This window comes from Rattus rattus, chromosome 6 (genome assembly GCF_011064425.1).
Source record: "Rattus rattus isolate New Zealand chromosome 6, Rrattus_CSIRO_v1, whole genome shotgun sequence".
NCBI lineage: Eukaryota > Metazoa > Chordata > Mammalia > Rodentia > Muridae > Rattus > Rattus rattus.
The window spans coordinates 32,839,745-32,856,079 of NC_046159.1; the positions used below are offsets into that span (position 1 = coordinate 32,839,745).

General features: G+C 47.2%; 1 protein-coding gene across 1 annotated transcript in view; it reads right to left on the bottom strand.

Moving 5' to 3' along the window:
- Positions 1–1,724: 1,724 nt before the first annotated feature.
- Irak2 (interleukin 1 receptor associated kinase 2) overlaps positions 1,725–16,335 on the bottom strand; it is a 57,129-nt gene continuing 42,518 nt past the window's right edge. The window contains exons 10-13 of the mRNA XM_032905912.1: positions 13,056–13,118; positions 9,196–9,396; positions 5,236–5,524; positions 1,725–2,889 (exon numbers count right to left, since the gene is read on the bottom strand). Coding sequence (XP_032761803.1) covers positions 2,777–2,889; positions 5,236–5,524; positions 9,196–9,396; positions 13,056–13,118 — 666 coding nt within the window. The 3' untranslated portion in view covers positions 1,725–2,776. The remainder of the gene's footprint in view (positions 2,890–5,235; positions 5,525–9,195; positions 9,397–13,055; positions 13,119–16,335) is intronic.

Sequence of the window (16,335 nt, forward strand, 5' to 3'; positions counted from 1 at the left end):
GAACCAGTCCTGCTGGATAGACCTGTAAAACCAACTGCTCAGGAAGAAGAGGCAGAAGAATTGTCCAGCCTAGACATTTTAGACCCTGCCTACAACGGAAAAAAAATGTTAATGGGGTTTGGGGATCAGGGAGGAGCATGAAGCAGCCATGGTGGCTCACATCTATAATTCCATTTGAGTAGCTGAGGCTGGGGAACTGCTATGAGTTGGAAGCCAATTTGGAATAGCTTGAGTTCCAGATCAACCTAGGCTTCCGAGTGAGACCACTTCTAGAAATAAAAAGTAATACCGGGGTTGGGGATTTAGCTCAGTGATAGAGCGCTTGCCTAGGAAGCGCAAGGCCCTGGGTTCAGTCCCCAGCTCCGGAAAAAAAGAACCAAAAAATAAATAAATAAAATAGCTTGCTTACAGGTCAATTTAAAAAGTAATACCAACTTGTAATCCCACATCTAGGCAGGCATAGGCCAGAGGATCCAGAGTTTAAGGTCACCTCCAAACTACTTGAGACCCTGTTTCAAACCTTCCCACACCAACCTCAGAAAAGGTAATGATTGCAGCACTTAGAGCACTTAGAGGAGAAGCAAGTTTCTGATCCTTATCACCAAATAAACCAGGTGTCACACAAGCCTGTTTGTTATCCCAGCCCTCCGAAGGTATCGGAGGGGAGGATCAGGAATTCCAGGCCAGCTTGTGGTACATAAAACGCCCCACCCACAACCAAAAAAGTAAAGGGGAAGAGTATGTCACACTACTTAAGAGTAAACCCATCATTCTCAGAGAGCTCATGGGCTGGCGGCTGTGGTGACAAGAACAAAGGCTCTCCAAACGCAGCTGGCTTTTTTTCTTTTTTTTTTTTTTAATTATTCAATGCAGGAGCCCAGCCCATGGAATATGCACCTCCCTTACTCAGAGTCTTCTGTCCTCTGTTAATCTTCTCTGTAAACTCCCTCATAGTCACAACCAGAGCATATCTAGCTCCTAGGCGGTTGTTAACCCAAGTTGACAGTGAAGATTAACCATCCCAGAAGCCAACTCTATTTGTGGGGTTTTTATTTTCTTTTTGGTTTTTTTGAGGGGTGGGTAGGTGGAGGGATGGTTGTTTTGGTTTGATTTGATTTTTTCAAGACAGACTCTGTGTAGCCTTGGCTGTCCTGGAACTAGTTTTGCAGACCAAGCTGGGAAATAGAAATCGGATTGCCTCTGCTTCCCAAGTGCTGGGATTAGAAGCAGGTGTGCTGCCACCACCACCTGGAAACCATCACTATTTGTAACAGTAAAAAATGGAAGCAACTTTAATATCCTTGAAGGGTTATACAAAGTGCCTCACCCCTCCGCAGTGGTGATACTGCTGATAAAACCCTCCCTAAAGTGACAATGTCCTAAATCAACTGCCACAACCATGAAGTCTTAAGTTCAAATACCAAGGCCCACATAAAAGCTGGCTGTACAGCAAGGGTATATACAATCTAAACACTTCCAAACAGACAGACGGGCCAGCTAGCCTTGTGTAACAGCAAAATAAATAAATAAATAACCTTGTGGAAGGATTGGAAACCCAAATCATCTCCTGAGCTCCATAAGCACCTGGTTGTGTGCACACCTCATTCACAAGCATAAATGGATACACACACATTGTATAAACAATAAATACAGAAATAAAAGCAAAAAAGCAAGAGTTCTTGAGTCAAACACGTTCAGTATACAAATTCACCCAGACACAAAAGTAATTATAAGACATCTGCTAGATAACAAACATTTTTATTTTGTCACTATAGTGGAATTATTTTTAAATAGTGAATTAGAAATAGTTTGTTTTACAAAAAGGTTTGCAACATAACTTTTCAAAAATATATTCACTTCATAAACATTTTCTACAGGGCAGAAACATGAACTAAATACCTTTTACTTAATTTATAAAACAGAACAGATACATTTTCAAAGTGCTTCTATAGCCACTGCACCTCACCTCCCAAGAGCTGAATAGAACAGCTCTGAATAGAAGAGGGGTCATCTTACAAGGATACTGAGTTACCGCCACTGAGTGACTGACTTAACTAGCAGCAGAATCAAACATGAGACGGTTTCTCATGCTTCTTCACCTAGCTATAAATAACATACAACCTCGGAGTCTTCATTAAAATAAACGTAGGTGTGACAGGAGGGCGAAGGTGAAAAGCAAGCAGTTCCCAAATACCAGTGGCTTACAAGATCTCCAACTGAAGAAGGAGAAAGCCTAAGGAGTCCTTTGCCAACTGTCTTGCCTCTGTAGTCCTGAACTTGAGAGATGAGTCAAGCATTGCTGAGACACTGGCTGAAGGTCTTTTAAGAAGTGGAAATTTGTAGAAAGCTGTCTGCAAATATGACTGACAGATGATAACTCTGGGAAACACCATGGGTGCTATACCCCTTTGTCCGTTGTGGAGGAATAAAAGCTTTTGGGGCAAGCATCTCTTAGGGTGGTAATCAACACGGGCTCTCTGGAACCACAAAACCACCCAAATCCTTGAGTCACGTACAAGATGTTCCACTTCATAGCCCTCTGACTAAGCGGTCTCAAAGAGGAGGAGTACTTCCTGGAGTTTGGTGTCTGTGTAAGTTGAGGTCCCCCTGCCCCCCTCCCTGCAACTTGACTCTGATGAAACAATGTTTCCTTCTGTTCAGGCTGACATTTGGGTTGTATGGGTCTCAACCGACCTTGGGCAGTCAAAGACCTCTTCCTTGACTGGACATTTGTCTATCCAGTTGAGAATAAGGGTCTTCAGATGTGCTCTGGTCATCAGGGTCCAAAAAGCTCAATGCTGTCCAGTTTCTCTTCTTTATAGAGTAGGATGTTCTCCATCAGTTTCCTTTTGGCCTCATTGATCTCAATTTTCCATGAAGTCTCTGTAGCTGATGTTCAACAGAAAACAGAAAAAGAGTAGCTTCAGCAAGTGTCACTATTAAAATTCCTTGAACAAGGATTGATCAGAGTCTCATGCCAAGTTTGTGACACAGGCCCAAACACAAGCAGCATGCCATGGCTTCTGCCTTTGCAGGTAAGTCTGCACCCTCCCCCACAGACTCTATAACACCCCAACTCCCCCAACCCCCACCACACGGTTACACCCTTTCCACAAAGAAGCTTCCATATTCCTCCACAGATAAGGGATAAGTTTGGCCATCAACAATAATAACAGCTGTTTTTGTTATGAAATATAACATGGTGAGGGGTACCTGGAGGGTCCATGCCAAGGCATCCCCCTGAGAAATTACACCAAGCAAAAAATCTGGTATAAGGGGATTTATTTGGGAGAAGGGAGAGGAGTGGGGTTCTAGAGAAGATATAGAGGCAGACAAGTGGACATGTAGATGGGCAGACAGACAGACAGAGCAGAGCCATAAGGGCAGAGAGAGGATGGGCCACAGAGAAGGACAGAAAGAGAAAGAGAGGAGGGGGGCTGTCTGGAAACACATGAGAACAGAGAGAAAGAGAGCTGGAGTGGTGGGCCGTCCTTTTATACACAGCCCATATCTGAAGCACCTGGCTGCTAGGTCCCTGGGAGGAACCAGATGGAGTCACCTGTGAGCTAACGTCCCTCTTCTCCCTCTTCTTTTGTTTCATTAAAATATGGAACTAGGAGGGGGTGATGGTGGGGCAGGAGTCAGGCAGTGTGCTCTTTTGACTACTTCCTATGGATTGAGGTAATGTCATAATAGGGGACCCTAAGAGAACAGGGATGCTGGCCAAGTTCTGGGATGGATGGCTGTTTCCCTGATGTCTAGGCCGTGGGACCATCTGAGGGAAGAAATGTGCAGGCCCAGTTGAAGCAATCTGAGAGACAGGACCAGAGCACCCCTGAGTAGCTGCTCTGGCGGACTTGGACCATGTGAGATCTGTCACATAGCATGACATATAGTGCCTGTCCCTTAGATCATAACAGCTTCTAAATTCTCCTTCTCCTCAAAGAAGCAGTCAGAGCCTAGACCACCAACGAGTCACCTTTATAAGGTCTGGTAACACTTCATTAAAAAGGCCTCAACTTTTATTTCACTCGGAAGCCTGGCATGTTTGGACCCAAGTGCCAGTGACGGAGCAGGGTGTCTTTAGATGTGATTGGTAAGGATGAAGAGGCAGGCAAGAGGGACCACACAAGGTCCTACTGGGCCCAGAGAAGTGGTTTCAAGTCCAACAGGTACGTGCCACACAGTGTGTTTTTATAAACCACTCTAGGAGGACATAATAGCACATCCCTGCAATCCCAAAATAAATAGACGCGGGTTCACAAGATGGCCCAGGTGAAACCCGGTCTCAAGCCCTTTTTTTCCTTTGCTGTGCGTGTGTGCATGCACACATGTACCTACATGGCATGTGCATGCATGACAAGGTATGTTCGTAGAGGTCAGGGCATCGATCCTCTCCTTCTACCATGTGATAAACTAGGATCATAGTCAGGTTGTCAGGCTCGGAAGCCTGCACCTTTAACTGCTGGCCATCTTACCAGTCCTGTAATCCCAGCACTTGGGAGGTCAGGAGTTCAAGGTCATCCTCAGCTACATAGGAAGGTCCATATTATTCTAGGCTACATGAGACACACACTGTCTCAAAATTTATACATATAAGTATACATATACATACCATTAGGCCTATATCCAGTCCCCAACACCACAAAAATGCATATGTAAATACATCAAAAAATTAAAATCTTGGGGACTGGGAGGATGGCTTATCGGTTAAGAACACTTGCCGCTTGCTCTTCCAAAGAGCGCAGGTTCGATTCCCAGCACCCACGTGGTAGCTCATGATCATCTGCAGCTCTGGTTCCTGGATATCTTGCCTCCTTGGATTCTGTACATATGTAGTGCACAGATATACATAGAGACAGAACACCCACACACATAAAATAAGATTTTAAACTTTAAAAATAAGTAAATATCACTCTCTCTGGATCCTGGAAGAGGAAGTAATGAGGCAAGAGTGGACAAGGCTGAGGAAGGCCCCAAGGCTATCCTAGCAGATGGGCAGTCCCTGTGACCAGAGTGCAGTACAGAGATGGAGGTGTGAGAGGCATAGGAGGTGACTGAGTAGTCAGAAACAAAGTCGCTGGTGAGCTGAACTTCCTCTTTGTGTATCCGCTGTGCAGTGAACGCCTGAATAACTAAGGAAAACCTTGAGTCAGGAAAAGGGGGGAGGGGTGGCCTAAGTTAAGGTCACAGAAGTAATTCTGCATGGGCACCACCTCACCCTTCCAAGCTTACCTTCCTGAGGTGGCTGTGGGCCTGCGCAAGCCTCGGAGGAGGAGTCAGCCTCCTGCCTCCTACTGGTAGATGGCTGTGCTGTCCCATTTCCCATGGATGGTGGAGGGGAGGAAACCCTTGCACATGACACCACCATAACAGAAGAGGGGACACTGAGGCTGGAATTGTCAACGTCATCCGTTTCCTCTGGGGTATTAGAAGATGAGCCCGTATCCTCAGAAACGCCGCTCCAGGGGAGGGACAGCTGTCCTCGGAGCTGCTCCTCCACCCCAGCCATGGAGGCTTGTGCCTGGGAGGAGGAGACAGACAGCAGCTGATCAGACACTGATATTAAAGCTGAAGGGGCTCCAGCAGGCATAAGCGTGGCGAGCTGGGCCCCTCCCCCAGCATAGCAAACTCTGCAGACAGGTTTTGCTCTTTTACCTCGTTTTTCCTCTCTCTTGCTAAAGACCATTACGTTCCTAAAGCTAGCCCTGGAGGTCTATTCCCTTATTTGGTCACTGACTCATTCCTGAGACAAAACGCCAAGGTCCAACAATCAAAATTCATTTTTTGGCTAATATGTCCAATCAGGATTTACCAAATCACCCTAGCAGACACACACACACACACACACACACACACACACACACACACACACACACACACGTTTTTCCCCCTAAAAACCCCGACTCCTGCAAAAACACCCTCTCTAGCTTCTCTTGTCTGCTTGCTTGTCTTGCTGCTACTGCTGCTTTTGCAATCTCTCCCACCCCTCACCCCGCTTGCTCTGGGGAAATAAATCTCATTTGTGCTGAGCACTTGGTCTGGGAATGTCTTGCGCCCATACCCGTCCTTTCAAAAGCTGAAGGCCACCACCTGGTCTCCTGGGGGCTATAATCAAATGCCTGCTGCAGTCAAAGAAAGGGCACCCTGCCTTAAAGAGACCTGAACTGAGAGCCACAGGTAAATGGGTGAGCCCAGGGGGTCTAATCACTGCACCCCAATCGCCGATGGCTGTGACTAGGCCAGCTGTGGGCAGGTGTCTGCGTGTGTCTCCTTGAGTTTTCTGCACAGCCTTGGGTGTGTATGCTAGGCAAACGTGCTACAAGGAACTACATCTAGGCCTTCTCTTTTGACTCCTTATGTCTGAGCTAGGAGCTCATTACATTGTATCCAGGCCTTGAACTCACTATAGCCTAAGCTGCCTTTAAGCAGCTGCTTCAGCTGCTGTGTCAGTGTCTCAAGTAGTGGACCAGCACTACTGCTCACCATATATACTACTCACCCTTAGTAAGAAAATTTCATTTCCTCAGTGCCTTGCAAAAAAAATTCAGTGTACAGGCTGGCAGGATAGCACAGAAGGTAAATGTGCCTGCTGCCAAGAAGGACAATCTGAGTTCAACCCCCAGGATCCATATGGTAGAAGGAAGAGAAATAACTCCTGGAAGTTGTTCTTTGGCCTTGACTTCTGTGTCATGGCATAGGTACATGTACACATGTACGTACACAAGTATATATACAAACACAGTCTACTTCTAAATTTAATTTTAAAATTCACGACAAGGCTGGCTTCAAACCCATAGACATCCGCCCGCCTCTGACTCCCAGGCACTGGTAGATTAAAGCAGTGTGCCACCACACCCAGCTAATTTTTTTTTTTTTTTTTTTTTTTTTTTTTTTGAGCTGGGGACCGAACCCAGGGCCTTGCGCTTGCTAGGCATATAAATTTTTATAAACACAAAAATCTTGGAATCTAAAAGGGTGAAAGAAGCCTGTAGTTCTAGAACTTGAGAAACATGCAGCATCAGGAATGCATGGCCACTTTGCTAAGCATGAAGTTCAAAGCCAGCCGGAACTACAAGAGACAGCTTCTGAAAAACAGACAAGCAGACAGATACTAAAGCCAGGGCGGTGGCTCACACGCATAATCCCAGAATCTAGGAGATTGAGGCCGGTGAACTGCCTCAAGTTCAAGGCCACCATGAGCTACAGTGTGAGATCCTGTCCCCAAAAAGATAAAAGTTAAAGCAAGGGAAGGGAAGATGAATCCACCCTAGAAAGGCATATCCTAGTGAGCCTCGGGAAACTGGGTTCCATCCACAGACTCTGCATGGTGGAAGGAAAGAACTGACTCTCACAAGTTCCTGCAGAACCTCCATGTACAGGTACACACAGAACACATAACAAAGAAATAAGCCAATGCATGGCAGAGCAGCCCAGTGCACTAGATAGACCCTGCAGAGTTTGCAGACAATGGCTCTTTCAAGCCAGGTTGTGCTACACTGTGGTAGGCTGAAATGTCCTCTCCCCTTTAGCGCACATGGCAAATGGCTCATCCCCCAAGATCTGATTCAAATATCGAGTCTCCAGATAAATGTGCAATTAGATACCCAAGAAGCATTTGCCATGCTGAGGACTGCAGTCTGAAGCTTCCTCTGAAGCTCTGTGTAATGCATGGGGTATGCAAACACTGATGAGTGCATTTCTCAGTCATGTTTTTAAAAGAAAGGGAGATAGGGCTGGAGAGCTGGCTTAGAGGTAATGAGTCCTCACTGCTCCTGCAAAAGACCTGAGTTCGGCTCCCAGAACCCAGATGAGATAGCTCACAGATACCTCTGACTTCAGCTCCTGGAAACCCAACATTCTGACGTCCTTTGGCATCCAAATGTGGGTGCGCGAGCGCACGCACACACACACACACACACACACACACACACACACACACAGACTTTTCAAAATGGTGGGGGGAGAGGAACTAAGCAAATGGCTCATTGGTTAAAAGCATTGGCAGCCACTCCAGTGGACCAAGGTTCAATTCCCAGCACCCACACAGCAGCTCGCAACTGTCAGTGACTCCAGGGGACCTGACGCCCTCTGCTGGTCTACACAGCACCAGGCACAAAAGTGAGGCGCAGCCATACATGCAGGCAAGATACTCACACATGAACAAAATAAAATAATAATAAAAAGGAAGAGAGAATGTAAAAGTGTGTCCTCTTCTCTTAACCTTCTTTCTCTGACTGGAAAGCAGATGCAATGGATTGGGCAACCAATTGAGTGACAGTTCACCTTGAATCCCGAAATGAAAGCTTTTTAGCCAGCATGGTTGGCCACTGCAGGCCTGGTTACCTGCACCTAGACCATCAACCCAAAGGCAGCAAACCTGTCTTGCTGAAAATCAGTGTATTTTGCCATCTCCTCATTATGGTCCCTTTACCCAAGCCCTAACTGACACACTGAACCATTGATGGAATGGAATGAAAGAAAGTGAGTGGCTGGGGGCCGTGGGGGCGGGGGGGGGGTTGTTCCTTAGAATACGTCTGATTGTCTCTGCTTGTGTACTGCTCTTCTGAAATCCTTAGTGACCTGGAAGTCCTGCTGGGCCTCCAGAGCCCTCAATGTCTGAGCTTAGTGTCCCGCCCAGCTTGATGCAGAGTCCAGTCACACGCCGACCTGGTGAGCCACACAGACAACTCTCATGCAAAGACCAGGAAGTCCAGAACAGCAGGGCAGGAATGGCTTGCTCAGATGGACTGGTCCTCTGTAGTTAGTGAGAGGACTTCCGGCACTCATCACAGCTCAGCTTAGGACTACAATATGGGCCATTTCAAGCCATTCTCTCCAAAAGGGTGGATACATTGCCACAGGACAGTTACAGACCAGAAGAAAAAGCAGACCAAAGGAAGACAGGAAGAGATTGGCTCCCACAAGAGGCTCCGGCCAGATACCCACCCTAAGGGTCCCCCATGACCTACACAGCAACTCTGATTTCTAGGTTCCATTCTGCACTCCCTGCAGCCCAGTCAGACACCTACCCTCAGGGCCCCACATGACCCACACAGCAACCCTCATGACTGCAATGGCTCCTGTAGTTTTGCTGTGGACAATCAAGGCTAAACTTAACATATTGCATCACCAGCACGTGAGGCTTTCTAGGTAAGGCAGCAGGCAGCAGGCAGCAGGCAGCAGAGAGCTCACCTCCTCCAGGCTGGCCTCCCGTCTCCGCAGGCAGACGCTCACAGCGGTGGCCCAGGTTTCTGCGCAGGCCTCAGGCAGCAGCCCTGCCTTCCTCTCCAAGTGCTTCTGGCAAATCTCTTTCACCACCACCTTCCCCATGCTGGTCTTCCTGGAGTGAATTGAGGAAGTACTGCTGGGAATCTCGCTGAGAAGCAAATCCTTCTGTGGGAGGAGAGGGAGGAAGTCCAGGTGAGATGCCGTGTGTGGCAAGACATCTTAAAAAGCACAAACAAGGGCTGGAGAGATGGATCAGTGGTTAAGAGCACTGCTCTTCCAGGGGTCCTGAGTTCAAATCCCAGCAGCCACATGGTGGCTCACAACCATCTGTAATGGGATCCGATGCCCTCTTCTGGTCTGTCTGCGGACAGCTCAGTGTACTCATATAATAAATAAATCTTAAAAAAAAAAAAAAGCACAAACAAGGGGTTGGGGATTTAGCTCAGTGGTAGAGCGCTTGCCTAACAAGTGCAAGGCCCTGGGTTTGGTTCCCAGCTCTGGAAAAAAAAAAAAAAAAAAAAAAAAAAAAGCACAAACAAGTTCAGCTCCCAAGCACCTGAGAATGCACACGGCACACGGCATTGCCCAGGATATCCGTGGCCACATCTGTAGTGGCCTAACCTGTCCCAATCAGAAAATGGAAACACGAAATGCCTCTTCCTGGGTATAACAGAAATACAAGTCCAACAATGGAGCCACAGCACAAAATAGGACACCAGACAGAAAAATATTCAATAGCCCATTTCAGACAAATAAATGCCGCCATTGGTAAAATATATGCATATAAAATACTAATAGCCATCATTTGCATAGCACTTAGCCACGTGCCTAGCACTTATAATTTAATCTTTTTAAAAGATTTTCATTTTTTTTTTATTTGTAGATATGTGTGTCTGTGTGCAGGTACGTATGCTTGAGTACTGATACCTGCAGAAGAGGGTGTCAGATCCTCTGGAGCTGGAGTTACGAGATCCAGGTACTAAGCCACTGGATGTAGGTTCTGGGAACCAAACCCAGGTCCTCTGCATTATGCGTTATTAACCATCTATCTCTCCAGCACCAATGTAATTGTATTGTTTTTAGGATTTTTTCTTTGTGTGTGTAAGTGTGTGTGAGTGTATGTTTGTCTCGTGTGTCTCTGCAGAAGCCAAAAGGCAGCATCGGATCCCCTGCAGCCTGTTATGAATCTTGTGGTGAACGAGGACAAAAGGCAGCAGGTCCTGAAGGTCACCCCTGATTGCACCTGCGGAGGGGATCTGAGTCACAGGCACCACCAACTACACGCAGCTCCTCCAAGAGGATCAAAAGGAAGGGGGGAGGACTGGGGACCTAGGGGGAGGGGTTGTAACCATCAGCCAGAGCAGAGCAGGATCACAGGGGAGTCAGAGGGGCCTCTTTCAAACGGGCATTTGAAACGTCTTACCAAGATATAAGCAAGAAGGGAAACAAACAAAACAAAACAAAACAAACGAAGTGAGGTTGCTGTTCGGGGCTAACAACAAGAGTGCCAGAAATTCCACCACCTCCGACCGGAGCAGGAGGAGTGAGGAGGGAGAAGGTAAGCTCATTTATGGGGTCATAGTTCAGCTGGTGCACTGCTTCTATAGCATTCGTAGAGCCAGGCAGACAGAGAACAGAGGTGCGTGCCTTCAATCTTCACACTCCGGAAATGAAGGCAGGAGGACCAGGAATTCAATGTGTTGTATCAAACTGCTGTATACTTGATATATATCTATATCTATATATCTATCTACATATATATCAAATCACTGCTATATATCTATATGCATATAAATATGTAGCTACTTATAATTACATATTATAAGACGCACAGCATTTTAAAGCTGAGTGTGACGACATGCACCTGTCGCCCCAGCACTCTATAGCGACTGAGGAAGAGGTCTGTAAATCCAAGGCTAGACTCAGTTACTTAGTGAGGCTTGGTTTTGCCACCTAAAAGTCGTCCCTACCTCGTCCCTGTCCCTTGGTCCATTCTAGTCACTCACTCAGCCATCCCTTCCTCTACAAGGCCTTCTCCAGGCTCTAAACACAACTGGCGAAAGAAAAAAAAAAAAAGTCAAAGAAATGATTCCTAATGATATTCTGCTCTGCTCATAGATCAGTGCCTGCCCAACTATCACCAGAGAGGCCTCATCCAGCAACTGATGGGAACAGATGCCCGACATTAGGCTGAGCCAGGGGAGCCCCACAGAAGAGGGGGAAGAAGTACTGTGGGAGCCAGAAGGGTGGAGAATACCATGAAAACACAGTTCACAGGACTGAAGCAATAGTCACGAACCCAACATGGGTTTGAGCTAGGCCCTAAGCATATACCTCTGAGTTATGTAGCCTGGTGTTCTTGTGGGTCTCCTAACAGTGAGGGATGTCTCCGACTCTTTTGTCTACCCTTGGGACCCTTTTCCTCATACTGTGTTGCTTCATCCAGCTTTGATGTGACTGCTTGTGCCTGGTCTTATTAAATCATGCAGATATACTCTTACTATATCCTGTTTGGTTGATATCCCTGGGAACCCCGCTAGGATTTTTTTTGTTTTGTTTTCCCAAGCGAAATTGAGGAGGAGTGGGCCAGGGGAGAGAGGACTTGAAGGAATGGGGGAGGGGAAATGCAGTCATGTATGTAATGTAAAAGAAAAAAATAAAAACAATTTAAAAATTAAAAACTAGGCAGGTATGGTGTCATAGGCCTATGGTTTCTGCTACACAGGAAACTAAGGCAGGAGGATTGCTTGAGCCCAGGAGTTCAAGGCTCACTGGGCGATATAATGATATTTTATTTTAGAGGGAGAAATAAAAATGTAGCCCCACTGTGCCTGTTTCCCCAACCAATGAGTAGGTGGTTTCAGGATCTGGGCATGATCTGGGAACACAACATGCCGACCCATCAGGGATTCAATACCTGGGAGTGAAGACAGCTAAGGCTGTCACTTCTGGTGCTCACTCGGTTCCTGTGTGAACTTTTAACTATTTATCTTTGGGGAAACTTAATGGCGGTTGAGGAAGGGAAAATCAGCATGTAACAGTTGAAGCCCGTGAGTGGTTTGCAGAGAAAGAGAGACAAGTTACCACAAAGGGATCCAGAAACAGTTCCCAGAGCCCAACCCTTGCGACTCTCCAGAAGGAGAGATCTTATCCGTAGCCAGCAGTGAGAGAAGCTGCCACTAGCAATGAGTTCACAGTGTGGGGATATTGACTATTGTCAGGGCTGTGCACAGGCTAGGACAAAGCATTCTTGACAGAAGCGTCAACCATGAACCCTTGCAGGTCTCAAGAGCCAACTCCCAGGGCCCAGGAAATTTGAAGAAAAATTAGAGCAACTAGTGAGTGAAACCACAGGGCAAAATGACAAGGAGTGTGTGTGGGACAAACCACCCACTTGATTAGAGCATACAAGGACTCACCAAAGAAATGGAAGGCAGGCTGAGACAGAGGAAGAAGCTCACTCAGAGGGCTGCGGCTGACTGTGTGGCACAAGTCTGTAATCCCAGAACTCAAAAGGCAGAAGGTTGACCGAGAATTCAAAGCCACCCCCCCCCCGCCGCCGTCCAACACACACTCAAAAAGAGAAAAATAAAAGGAAAAAAGAAGAAAACTAAGGCTAGAATAAGGCTTAGCAGTTGCGTACACACACAGGCAGCGTCAGCCGCTGTACTTCTAAAGTGGCCAAGTGGGAAGATGTGACAGACATCGAGAGCTCTGGACTGAGGCCTGAGAACTTTGTATGTGGTGGGCAAGACTCCCCCTGCCCACACGAATGTGTGCCCAAGGACACCAGCCAACCCACCAGAAGTGACTGGATCTCTTACCAGGTAAACTGGACTGCGGTCCTTGTCCATTGCAGGGATGCCGGTGAGAACCTCGGCCAATACCTGGATGGGTGGATAGGAGAGAACACAGAGTTAGCATGATCTATACAGTCAGCAAAAGATTTAGACAATGACAAAGGCTTCATCTTTTCTGTTGTTATTATTATTATTACATTTATTCATTGAGAGAGAGAGAGAGAGAGAGGGGGAGAGTTGGTATTCATGTGCCATGGCACTTGTGTGGAGGTCAGATAGCAACTTGTGGGAACTGAAACTCTCCTTCCACTAGGTGGATCCCAGGACTAGAACTCATGTAGTCAGGCTAGGCAGCAAGCGCCTTTACCCACTGAGCCATCTTGACAGTCCCTGTTGTGGTTTACCCTGGAGTTATTTGTATTCTGATGCTAATTCCACTGCCCTAAGGACAGCTGCCTAGTCACATGCTCAGGAATCAGCTGACTTCACCGGAACCTTCTCCCCATTGTATTTGTAAAGTACAGGTGAGGGCAGGTACAGGACAGAAGGAAGCCTGTCATTGGAGGAGAAGAAAGGGTGGGTGGGAGAGAAGTTTGAAGGAAGAGGAGGAGACTGGAATGGAAAGAACAAACAAGAGGAGAGGGGGGGGGAGAGGGGAGGGAGAGGGAGAGAGGGAGTGGAGGACAATAGGGGGGGAGGGGGACGGGGGGGGGGGGGGAGGAGCTCAGTGGTAGAGAGAGAGGCAGAGGAAGCAGCCAAGGCCTGGAGGACCCCAATCTGAAAAAAAAAAAAAAAAAATTCCATGCTGTACCTTTACAAGTTGTTACAAATGTTCTTAAGGGATGGATGGTACTGGGCTTTGTATGATTAAGTGGGCAATTATATCTTACCAATTGGGTCAAAGATTATTGTGTAGTATGTTCTTTTATTTGAGTGTAGCAAAGCGTGTGGCGGCAGGAGACACTGGGCCGCCGAGGAGTTGGGCTGTGTTTCCGCCAAGATATCTAGCAGATATCTTGGGGCACCTCGGTGCCAGACCTAGCGAGGTAAAAGACGCCGATACTTTTTTTTATTTTTTATATTTTACAATAACAGGCCCCCTTTTCTTGTTTGTAAGAGAGGGTCTTTAGAAGTTACTCTGCAGCTGAGGGTGGCCCTCAGTTCCTAATTCTCTTTCCACACCACTATTTTCTCCCTACTTCATTCACCCACAAGGAGCACAGTCCTGAGCCAACATCCAGGTGGGAAACTGTGATATGTATCTGTGCAAGGAGCAAGCCTGCCTTTCCTGGGATTCTCAGCAGTGTAAAGAAGCAGGAATGAACCAGGTGACGGTGGTGTCCGCCTTAAATCCCAGAACTTGGCAGAGGCAGGTGGATCTCTCTGCATTCAAGGTCAGTCTGGTCTATAGAGCTAGGATAACCAAAGCTAATGAAAGAAACTCTGTCTCAAAAAAAAAAACAAAAAAACACAAAAAACAAAAAGAAAAGAAAATAAACAAAACAAAAAGCCACAGAAGTGGGAGATAGGCACAGAAGCCTGGATTCCCAGTTTCACTCTGCACAAGAAGTGAGCCCCAGGGCTGGGAACTGAAACTGGGGGGCCAGAGTCTGCATGTGTCACGTGGGGTAGAGCAGCTATGCTGCAGGATGAACAGCAATCCTTTGTGTCAAGTCTCTCCCACATCCTCCAACAAGTTAGAGCAGCTAGCCACAGGCTAGGCACTGAGGTGACCCTGCTCTTAGGGTAATGAGGAGCATGCAGGCAGTGGCCAGGAGAGGGCAGCACAGAGCGCACCACAGAAAAGGGTCTGCAGCCAATCAAAAAGGGGCGGCCAGCAAGGTCCTTGCAGGAAGGGAGAAATAGAGGAAAACAAATTAGGAGATCGATGTCTACTCTTTTTCAGCCATGTGATTCTGGAAGGAACAAGTCCCTGACAATGGTCACTTAGTGGGCATAAAAATACTGAAACACAGTGGGCAAGATGAGGCACTGGCATGCAGGCCAGACTTTTTTTTTTTTTTTTCTTAATCTTTTTTTTTTTTTCCGGAGCTGGGATCAACTCCAGACAGGTTTTCTGCTTCCTACACATGGCATGTGCTCTACCACTGAGCTAAATGCACACACACAGGCACACAGACACACAAATGAGTTCAATCCCCAGGTGGGAGAAACACAACATCCAGACTCTTTTTTTTTTTTTTTTTTTCCGAGTTGGGGATGTGCACACCAGGGCCTATATGCACACACACATGCACACACACACACACCACTACAATACCCAATACACAACATCCCATTAACTCTTTTTTTAATATTTATTTACTTACTTATTTCAGACAAGTCTCTCTACAGAGCCCTGACTGCCCTAGAACTCACTTTGTAGACCAAGCTGGCCTTGAACCTACAGAGATCATTCAGCCACCACACCCAGCCCTGTCACTACTCTATAAGCACCACGAACATCTCACTTTACAGGAGGCAAAACTGAGGCCCAAACATGGGGTGGGCAGGTGTTACACGGCAGAAGTACCTGTACTGGACTAGGCCATACTGCCTGGTGGTTAGAGGGTCTGCCCTATTGGCTTATTTTGACTTGTTTTAATTTTTATTTTGTTTTATTCTATTCTGTTTGTTTTGAGATACCGTCTTCCTAAAATACCTAGCTAGGTGCTCCTAGAACTCCCTCTGCCTCCCCTATCAGAGAGCCACTGGTTCTGCAAGCAAGTGAGGTTACTCAGCTTCATGAAGTCCTCACAGGGAACGTTGTGGGTGGAGTCAGGGGAATGGGAACCAGAGGAGTGGCCAGCCAGGGGCAGAAGGAAACTGAGTCTGGTACACAGAGGTCCGGCTGAGGGTAGAAGGTGGCCCAGTGAGGGCTTCAGAGGGAGATGTGAACAGACAGGAGACTGTGGTCGCAGAGAGGAAGTACAGAGTTCAAGATGGGGAGGAAGGCAGATGCAAAACCCTGAGCGAAACAGTCTGAGTTTGGCTGCAGGCAACACACTGTGCTTCTCAGGCAGCATTTCCCAATGCTGTGGGACACTCTGTGGTTCTGTGGAACACCACGTCGGACGGACAGACAGCAAGAAAGCACGGCTCTGCTGTAAGGTGGAGCAGAGTTGGGAAGGCTTGCATAACCTTCTCTGGTGGGTCCACACCAACCAGGTCATAGGGTCAGCACCCTATTAAGTCTGTGGTGAAAAGCCCGCTTGGCTTTGCTCAACAGCATCCTCCAAACCTATCTGGCCTTTCAGCCCTTTTAACACACTGGTCCCACAGACATCAGAAGGAGTCAGTGTGT